This window comes from Saccopteryx bilineata, chromosome 6, assembly GCF_036850765.1.
Source record: "Saccopteryx bilineata isolate mSacBil1 chromosome 6, mSacBil1_pri_phased_curated, whole genome shotgun sequence".
Classification (NCBI taxonomy): Eukaryota; Metazoa; Chordata; class Mammalia; order Chiroptera; family Emballonuridae; genus Saccopteryx; species Saccopteryx bilineata.
The window spans coordinates 154,723,472-154,734,224 of record NC_089495.1 but is presented as its reverse complement, the minus strand read 5'-3'; the positions used below and the strand labels follow the sequence as shown (position 1 = coordinate 154,734,224).

Here is a 10,753-nt window from a genome sequence, read left to right as displayed (position 1 = left end):
GCCCAAGAAGAAAGTAAGTCATTCATCTTCCCAAATACCAGAGACAAACAAGCCTTAATTTGTTGGTGCATTTTTTCCTAGGGCATCATATAATGTAGATATTTTACAAATCATTTAAGTAAACTCTCATTTTTAGAAATTTGGATTATAACCAATACTTCACTTTTACACACTATGATAAATGTTATTAGAGATAAATATTTCCTTTTTTTCCCTTCTTTTCCAAGTGAGAGGAGGGGAGAGAGACAGACTCCTACATGTGCCCTGACCAGGATCCACCTGGCAACCCCCATCTTTGCCCATCAGGGCCATGCTCACAGCTGAGCTACTTTTAGTGCCTGGGGTGGATGTTCCACAAGGCCCAGGCCAATGAGCTTGAATCAATTGAGCCATGGCTGTGGGGGGTCAGGGTGGGGGAAAATAGGACACACAGAGAGAAAGAGAATGTAAGCAGGGGGAGGGGGAGGGGTGGAGAAGCAGATGGGTGCTTCTCCTGTATGCCCTGACCAGAAATCGAACCTGGGACTTCCACAGGCCTGGCTGATGCTCTACCACTGAGCCAATTGGCCAGGGCCAATATAAATATTTCTTAATATTCATGACTATTTCCTTAGGATAAATCCCTAGAAGTATAATGACTGGGTCATATGGTATATATACAGTGAAAGGTTTTTATAACTAGGGCCAAACTTTCCTACAAGAAGACACTGCCAATTCATACTCACCCAACAATGTTTACACATTTCCTTTTTCAATCAAAACAATGGTATTTAACCCACTTTTATAAATAATCTTGTTGTAGCTCTGATTTGCATATCTTTGATTATTGGTGTTTATGAACATTTTCTTTTTTTTGTGATGCCAGAGACAGAGAGATAGAGAGAAGGACAGACAGGCAGGAAGAGAGAGAAGCATCAATTCTTTGTTGCAGGCCCTGGCCGGTTGGCTCAGTGGTAGAGCGTCAGCCTGGCGTGCAGAAGTCCCGGGTTCGATTCCCGGCCAGGGCACACAGGAGAAGCGCCCATCTGCCTCTCCACCCCTCCCCCTGTCCTTCCTCTCTGTCTCTCTCTTCCCCTCCCGCAGCCGAGGCTCCACTGGAGCAAAGATGGCCCGGGCGCTGGGGATGGCTCCTTGGTCTCTGCCCCAGGTGCTAGAGTGGCTCTGGTAACGGCAGAGCGATGCCCCGGAGGGGCAGAGCATTGCCCCCTGGTGGGCAGAGCGTCACCCCCTGGTGGGCATGCCGGGTGGATCCCGGTTGGGTGCATGCAGGAGTCTGTCTGACTGTCTCTCCCCGTTTCTAGCTTCAGAAAAAAATTTAAAAAACAAACAAACAAATAAATAAATAAATAATTTCTTTGTTGCAGCTCCTTAGTTGTTCATTGATCGCTTTCTCATATGTGCCTTGACCAGGGAGCTACAGCAGAGCGACTGACCCCTTGCTCAGGACAGCGACCTTGGGCTTAGGCCAGGAACCTTGGGCTTCAAGCCAGCAACCATGGGGTCATGTCTATAATCCCACACTCAAGCCAGCGACCCGTCGCTGAAGCTGGTAAGCCTGCACTCAAGCCGGCAACCTTGGGGTTTTGAACCTGAGTCCTCTGCATCCCAGTCCGATGCTCTGTCCACTACACCACCACCTGGTCAGGTTGTTTATGGACATTTTCTGCCATGTTTATTACCTGTTTGTGGATTGGGAGGTTAAGGTGAAATTATCTCAGTTTTCAGTCTTAGTAGTTCAAGATGCTAATTTCACACTAGTACTTTAAAACTTTAAAAAGTCATAAAATTGTTCAAAATTATTTTAAACCACTTAACATCCTTCCAGAACATTTATATCTTTTCCATCAAATGTCACTGATTTTGTTAAGTGAAACAATTGCTTTTAAGAGCATTAGTTTAACATTTTAATATAAAGGTGGGCAGTACTAACATAATACATAATAAAGTAAACACTTTACTGGTTGCTCAAGATCTTACTATTCTTATTTATTATTTAACCATGTTCTCATTTCCATGACAATATAATCAGAGTTTAAAATGTTTTCATTTAAATACTTACAAAATATTTTAGAGGCTGTTTAACCTAATGTCTACATTCCTAACTGTGAATCCAAGACCTCTATTAATTTATCATATATACTCCAGATAAGAGAAACTATTCTTTAAAACTATGAATTTTACTAATCTGACACCAATGCTACTTTTCAAAATACATCTCTCTATCAAATCTTAAATTTTCATCTACGTCCTAAGAGAAAATATATGATTAAGTACGTCTTGTTACCATAAGTGACTAGAACCCAGACTCATCAGTGTTGGAGGTAACCCCCCACCTGCACGAGGGAATCAGCATGCATAAAGGCCTGCAGGGTGACTCACTGCACAGGACCTACTGTATTTCCATTATCTTGGGATCAGTAGGCATCGATAAGAGCCTGAAGTGTGATCAGTGCCAAATGAACAAGTCAAAGATCAAAAAGGTCAAAAAACATGGTCTTTGCTCTCAGGCTTACAATTGCAGAGAAAATATTTTCCTTTTGATTCACCACTGGCAACTACTTGCATCCCTCTAAAAATAAATACATACATACATATATCATACACACACACACACACACACACAACCTGAAAGACAAGAAGTTGTGTTTCAGGATATTAGTGATTTCAAATTAATTTTTTAATACTTAACTATTACCGTCAACTAAAGAATACCATAATTTGTCTCCTAGCAATGAAGAAAATAAATTTTATATTTAAGTAAAAGATACCATCAATGACATTCACTTTGGGTGTTGGTTCAGGAACTTTCTACCTTATCAGGTCAGGTCAGATTTTTACTGATTTTGGCCAACAGCTATTCTAAAATTTAGATGAAAAAAAAGAGTGAAATGATGTTGTCTTTAAAATGAATTATTATAAACAAAACAAGAAAAAAGTAATACGTTTCCATCACTTATTTGCAATTTAGATGTTTCTCAGGAAACTCAAATATGATAACAGGAGTGTATTTATGTGAAAATAACAAAGCAACCCCTGGCAAAATACAGCAGTTTAGACATGGTGGCCACTAATGAATGTTTAAAGGTTAAAATGACAGTGTCTCTTGCCTGGAAACAAAACCAAAATCTTTTTAATGGTTTTTGCTTTACCCTGACTATTGTTCTAAAAATATGCTTGTATGGCACATACTCAAAAATGGGTCAGTTACAGAAACAATAGACTCACATTCTAAAGATGAACAAAATTAATTTCAAATACAGTGTGCTTCCAGGGCAGAAATTCACCAAAGATCACAGACTTGTTCCCAGAGATCAATGTCTATAGCCCACAAAGAAAAGGCTATAGATTAGAGACTGCAGATAGTAGCATTCATTTCTTTACAGCATTCATTTCTTTACATTCAAAATACACATAAAAAATGAGGGAACAAAGGAAAGATAAAAGTGCACTCATGTTCAAGGTTAAAGAGGAAGACTGCAGGCATCCCACCATGCATTACAAGTTTAGAGCCCTGTCCATTCCAGAGCCTTTCTGTGCCTTTTTTTTTTTAACTCTTTATAGCCTTGGATTTCTCAGTTCATTAGAACACAAGAAATAAACAAAGGATTTCTAAATCTCAAAATGTTCGACTTTACTGAATTCTCTCATAACCAAACTCTACTGTGTCTCAAACTGTCAACTACTTTATTGACAATAAATCCTTGAAAACTGATATTGACCTAACCAACTCTACCAACCCCACTTTGAAGAATTAGAACACCAGAAAACAAACTTTCCTCACGCAAAGGTGAGTCTAGTATTTAAAAATACACTTTAAGTTCCATTACCTCTTTCACTCATTCACAGGTCAAAATAATCAAAATGATCAGTTCCCCGTATTGACAGATCCACTTACCTTCCAGACCACAACATGGAATCAACACGTCCTAAATGAATATGTATGCTTGAGACTGCCTGTGAGCTATGACCATTAAATACTGTTCAAATATAACAATGGAAAGGGGGGTGGTTGGAAGAAGACAACTCCATAAACATTCAGGAGCTGAGAACAGTTCAAAGCTACAGTTTCCGCAGCTCTCCAACTCAGTCTTACCTATCAACTCTCTGGGCTGGGCTGTCCTGCTGGGCCCACTGCACGGAATGTTCTGATAGGGGGTAGATGAGGTGGTGTTTACCCAGGACTCCGGGGATAAAAAGTTGAGAGAAGATTGGTTATTATGGTCCTGAAGCTCTTTACACTGAGCAAGACTGTCTTGAGGAGCGCTCACTTCTTCAGAACAAGGCTGAACTGAGCTAGTAGAGATTCTTCTTTGGTACAAGGGCCGGCCAGGTCCTCTGGGTTCATACTATACAAAGAAAAAGGACATTTAATACATCAGTGAAACATATACTCCCTTCCTTAGGTATGCAGCAATATCAAGTAGAAATTCCCAAAAATATTCTCTCCTGTGACTGTGAAAACACAGCTTCCCCCTAAAAATGCAGCCTGAACATAGCATCAGGAGACCTGAGTTCAAAACTCAGCTGTGGCCTTTAGTGGATAGACCAGTGATAACACACATCCAATTTCTGATTCCGTTTACCTGTCTGTAAAATATGGAGCTGAACTTCCTGTCTTCAGTTCTAAAATTCTACTGATGTTTTAGGTAACACTATATTATAAATAAGAAGAAACACATCTTAAAGTTAAATGGGGAAATTATAGTTATAATCAATTGAACCAGAGCCATCTTGAACAGGGTGGGGTCATCCATTCTAGACTCATCTCTTGGGCCTGAGTCTGACTTTAGAACCTCCCAATTTATCATTCATTAAACCAACCGGATGGCAAGACTTGACTCCTCCTGCCCAACATTATATCCCTGAGTGGACTCACTACACTTCTTCTTTTAGACAGTCTTCACTGATACAAAACACTCATTACTTTCTTCAAAAATTCCTTTATTGAAACGCAATTAACTTATTATTTTTTTTCTCCTTCCTAATCTGCGCAGCCTAAATTCCTTTAACCTTCTCGACAAGACCTATTTGCCAGCCATTTCAAGATTATTTTTATTATCATCTAAGTACTCTACAATTTTTTGTTGCTGGACTATTGTGACCAATATTCAGTCTCAGTTCTAGTGGCAGGCAGGACGGAGTAAGCGGTCAGGTATGCAGCCTCAGTCCAGAGCCACACAACCTAGGTTAGGCTGCAGGCTGTTTTCTATGAGCAGGGTCACCCTGGGCAATGGACTTAACCTCTTGGAACTTCATCTGTTATTGGTGCTTCGTTTACCAACAGTATCCACAGTACCTACCTCCTAGGATTATTGTGAGAATTAAATGAGGTCAGCATGCAAAGCATTTAGAACTGTTCCTGGCACACAGGAAGGGCTTCTTGTTATATAATTGTTTTCATGTAACATATTAAGATAAGATTCCATGTTTGATCTTAAATGACAGATTGAGATCAGTTAGTAGTTACTCTTCCCACTGCTCCCCGATGACAGATTTGCTATTCAGTTTACAGTCACTATGGTTCTGAGGAATCTTTCTTTTACCACTGTTGTTAGCAATAATTGGGTAGCAGGCACTGGAGGTGAGATTAAAAGGAGAGAGAGGAGTTGGCACAGTCAGAGCAGGATGCTTTTGGGGAATCTAAGCATAAGCAAATAGTGTCAGGCCAATTAAATGGGGAAAATGGTGGTGCAAGCCCTGTGAGGGTAAGGCATCCCAGACAGACCACTAGAACATAAAGCAGGGAAGGGAGTGGCCTGGACTGGCTGCCTCTGTGCTGACAGACAGGAAAGGTCGGAAGGAGAGCAGCTCTCGCTATTCAATGAATGCCCAGGCAGTTTCCACATTCCCGAAGTTTCGCTACTGGAAGAGAAAGCACAATAATACTTCCATCCAGTCAATTCCTTTTCCCCTATATTTTTATTGTTGTTCTGTCTCTAGAAATTATATCTACATTCACCTTTAATTTTGCTCTGCTTTAAAGGCAATTTCCCCCCAATGTTCAAGATCATTCTGAATTCGACTCTGGTTTTCCAGAATATTATCCATCCTAACTCATCAGCACATTTGAGATTTCTTTGTCTAGGTCATCATAGCAGGGGCTGAACAGAACAGCCAACCTTTCTCAACTGCTCTTTGCTCCCTAAGGCCAGGCAATCCCTCGTGACGGATCTCAACAGCTTGTGCAGTACACCTTTGTTTTTTTATCGTTTGTTATGAAGATGATCAGCTCACAGAAGCAAAATGAAGTGCTTCTCCCTGAGTGTTCAACCCAGGCACAGTCTGTAGGGGGTCACATTCTCAAGTCTTTATGTGTGAATACGTAAGTGTAAAAAAAATGTCTGCTATGGCCTCAGAGAACAGGTTGTAATCATCAAATGCCCTGGTGATACAGAACACTAAATTCACTCAGGAATTTCAGGTATTAATTTTATAAGCCCCTTATCATTAAATAATTAACATATATACACCAGCAGCATAAACAAATACCTTTTCTTCAATGAAAAGATCTATGAACCACAAGGCTTAAATGAAGAAAACTAAAAATCAGAAAGCAAGAGAAGGCTCATATAAAAGAAAATAATATTCAATTAAACTTTTTAGAAAATGTGTCACTTTTATCTTAGAAACTGAAAAAAAAAAAAAACAAAACAAAAAACCCAACAACACACAGTTGACAGGCACAGAAGAACGTGTGGAAATACTGTCACATGTTTATAACAGCTTCTAAGTCGCTACTGACGAAGATGAATGTGTTCCTGAAATATGAAATTCAATTCCAAATCACATTATGAATATGACTGATGCTTTCTGTTATAGAAAGAACCAAAACTTGAAATTGTTTTTATATTCTTCAATTTAGATAAAATTGAAGGTTTCATATGTATATACAGTGTGTCCATAAAGTCATGATGCACTTTTGACTGGTCACAGGAAAGCAACAAAAGACAATAGAAATGTCTTTTGTTGAAATGTGAAATCTGCACCAAATAAAAGGAAAATCCTCCCAGTTTCTGTAGGATGATGTGGCAGCATGTGCGCATGCACAGATGACGACGTAACACCGTGTATACAGTATAGCAGCCCACGGCCATGCCAGTCGAGATGTGGATGGTACAGAGGAAAGTTCAGTGTGTTCTGTGGCTCGCTAAATTCGAATCCGTGACCAAAGTGCAACGTGAATATCGGTGTGTTTATAATGAAGCGCTACCACATAGGAATAACATTACTCGGTGGGATAAGCAGTTGAAGGAAATTGGCAGTTTGGTGGAGAAACCCCGTTCTGGTAGGCCATCAGTCAGTGACGAGTCTGTAGAGGCTATACGAGATAGCTACCTAAGGAGCCCTAAAAAATCTGTGCATGAGCCCACATCGAACTACACTAAATAGGTATGAAACTGGGAGAGTTTTCCTTTTATTTGGTGCAGATTTCACATTTCTATCGTCTTTTGTTGCTTTCCTGTGACCAGTCAAAAGTGCACCATGACTTTACAGACACACTGTATAAGTCTACTGGTACATCTATTCATATAACACAGATGAGGTATAAAAATATGATTTGCTACTTTAGAATATGTACTCAAAGGAAATTTGAGTACAAGCAGGAAATCTTGATGACACCCGAATAAAATAATGTATATACCAAATAAATTATATTTTAGCAAGTTTTATAGTTTTCAACATACAGATCCTATAAGGTTTTGTTAAATTTACACCTAGGTAATTCATTTTTCTTTGAGCTATAGTAATGGTGGCTTTTATGTGTGGTTTTCCAATTGTACAATGCTAGTTAGAGAAATGCGAAGGATTTGTGTGGGTCTGACCTTATATTTCGAAAGTTTGTAAATTCACGTTATAGAATTTTTGTTGGTTAGTTTTCTAGGTAGATTCTTTTGAGTTTTTCTACATTGGCAATCACGTTATCTGTGAACAGGGACAGCTTTATTTCTTCCTTTCCAATCTCTATGCCCTTTATTATTTTTTCTTACCATATTGCACTAGCTAAGACTCCAGCACAATGTGGAATAGGAGTGTTGACAGTGGACATCTAACCTTGTTCCTAATCTTAAGAGAGAAAGCATTCAGTCTCTATCATTCGGTATGATGGTTGCTGTAAGATGTTTATAAGTTAACCTTTAACAGGTTAAGGAATTTCCCTTATGTTTCTAGTTTTCCAAGAGTTTTTATGAGTGGATGTTGTGTTTTGTCCAATTGGTGTGGAATTTTTATTGTTGTTGTTATCTATTGATATAATCATGTGGGTTTTCTCTTTAGACTGTTAGTATGGTGGGTTTCACTGATTTATTTTCAAATACTGGACTAGCCTTGCATTCTAGGAATAAGTCTTAACATGGTCATTGTATATATTGCCAAATTCAATTTGCTATTGTTTTATTGAGGTTATCTGTATCACTGTTCACAAATACCAGTTTCTAGTTTTCTCTTTTTTGTACTGTCTCTGTCTAGTTTTGGTATCAAAGTAATGTTGGCCATATAGAGCAAGTTGAGATGACCCTTTTTCTTCAAGATTGTGTAATCTGGTGGCACTTTTTCTTTACCTATTTGGAGGGACAAGAAGACAGAAAAGATAAAAAGACCAAGAGGCTTGGCCCCACCCCCTAACCCCACAGCTCCACCTGACAAGGATGGATCCCCTCCCTGAAAAGTGCTGGCTCATGCAGGATTTTGTTGTGACTGAGGCTACCGCAGTGGAATTTTTTATTCCATATTGCAACAATTATTGCAACTAATCTTTAAGAAACTACCAATTGTGTAGTAGCAAAGAATTACCTATTAAAGAAAAAGCTATTAAAATTCCCTTTTAGGTACATACCTGTATGATGGCAATTTTCTTAATAAACTGCAACTAAAATAACATACTGCATTAGATTTGCAAAACTATGAAAAAATGGCACTTTTCTCATGAGATTATTTTTGTTTTATAAAATAGTTATTTTCATAAAAAATTATGTTAAGTAATGGGTGTGTTATTTTTAAACAAATCAATAATTATTTTAAAATCCTCAGTTTTAAAAGTCAATAGCTTGTTTAAAAAACTGTTCATAGATTTTTTTTTTAACAGAGACAGAGAGAGAGTCAGACAGAGGGATAGACAGGGACAGACAGGAAACGGAGAGATGAGAAGCATCAATCATTAGTTTTTCTTTGCGCGTTGCAACACCTTAATTGTTCATCAATTGCTTTCTCATATGTGCCTTAACCGCAGGCCTTCAGCAGACTGAGTAACCCCTTCCTCGAGCCAGCGACCTTGGGCTCAAGCTGGTGAGCTTTTGCTCAAACCAGATGAGCCCACGCTCAAGCTGGCGACCTCGGGGTCTCGAAACTGGGTGTTTCACATCCCAGTCCGATGCTCTATCCACTGCACCACCGCCCGGTCAGGCTCAGAGATTTTTTTAATCTCACATAAACAAACTTCTTTGATTTTGCATAAGGCTATTATTCACTGAAGGACGGGGAGCAATCCAAATGCCCATCACCAACAGGCCAGTGAAATGACTGTGGTGAGGCCACGTAAAGAAAACACTGCGTTGCTGCAAAGGAGTAAGGAAGATTCCCATGTACTGCTGTGGATGAGCACCGATCTACCCAGGTAAAAAATACATGTAATACACTGCTTTTTATTCATGAAAGGGAGAAACGTGTACATACAAATATTCCCTTACCTTTTCAAAAGAGAAATAATGAGAGGTTGAACTAAAAATCATAACTGGTTATCTATAGGGGGATGTGATGAGCTGGGGGAGAGAATAGAAGTGGAATACTCTTCTGTGAATATTGCTTGTTCTATAATTTGAACTTTGGGACCATATACTATCAGATACTTTTTAAAATCAAAATTAGATTTCAATAACATAATCCTTAAAAATTAAAAACAAATAGAAACTCAAATGTTTATCAAATGGGCACTATAATGGGAAAAATAATAAAAAATTTATTTCAAGTGCCTTTACAAGCCAGTATTTGAAGTAAATATCTATAGGACACAGCCTTAGGGCAAAGTGAGCCACAGAAATACCTTCAACTGTATTTATCGTAACTTAAATTCATTACTGTTATTATAAAACAACTATTATATATATACACACATACATATATACATTTCTAACATCTATCTATCTATATCTACCTACCTATCTATCATCTATGTGTATGTATACACATTTAGATAAAGCCAATAAGTAGTTGTTAGTCATTCATTAGAAACCATGATTTCAGTATAAAAGAGAATATACAAATGTTGAAAACCCTATAATTCAGGCCTGACCTGTGGTGACACAGTGGATAAAGTGTTGACCTGAACACTGAGGTCGCCAGTTCGAAACCCTGGGCTTGCTGGTCAAGGCACATATGAGAGTTGATGCTCCCTACTCTGCCCCCTTCTCTCTCTCTCTCTTCTCTAAAATAAATTTTTTTTTTTTAAAAAAAACCCTCTTTCTTTTAAAAACAAACAAACCCATAATCCTTTATTTGATTTGGAAATGTCCGTATGAACTCATGATTTATTTTCTTCTTTCAAAAAAATAAAATATTTCCCCACTCTGACCAAAGCTGCATCAACAGCCTGTGCTCTCTGAGTTAAACTGTATCTGGGGTATTTAGGTATTTATAATTTTTCACAATGACACATTTAATGGTCTAAAACACAACTAAGTTTCATTGTTTTATATCTTATTCAACTATAAATTTTCTTACAGCATAAAGGTTTATTGGTTCACTAACAAAATTAATTTTT

General features: G+C 38.4%; 1 protein-coding gene across 3 annotated transcripts in view; it reads right to left on the bottom strand.

Annotated features, from left to right (window-relative positions):
• The window catches only part of HELZ (helicase with zinc finger), a 193,708-nt gene that overhangs the window by 8,695 nt on the left and 174,260 nt on the right, over positions 1-10,753 (bottom strand). For all 3 annotated transcript variants that reach the window (XM_066235080.1, XM_066235082.1, XM_066235081.1), the window contains one exon: positions 4,094-4,346. In XM_066235080.1, coding sequence (XP_066091177.1) covers positions 4,094-4,346 — 253 coding nt within the window. The remainder of the gene's footprint in view (positions 1-4,093; positions 4,347-10,753) is intronic.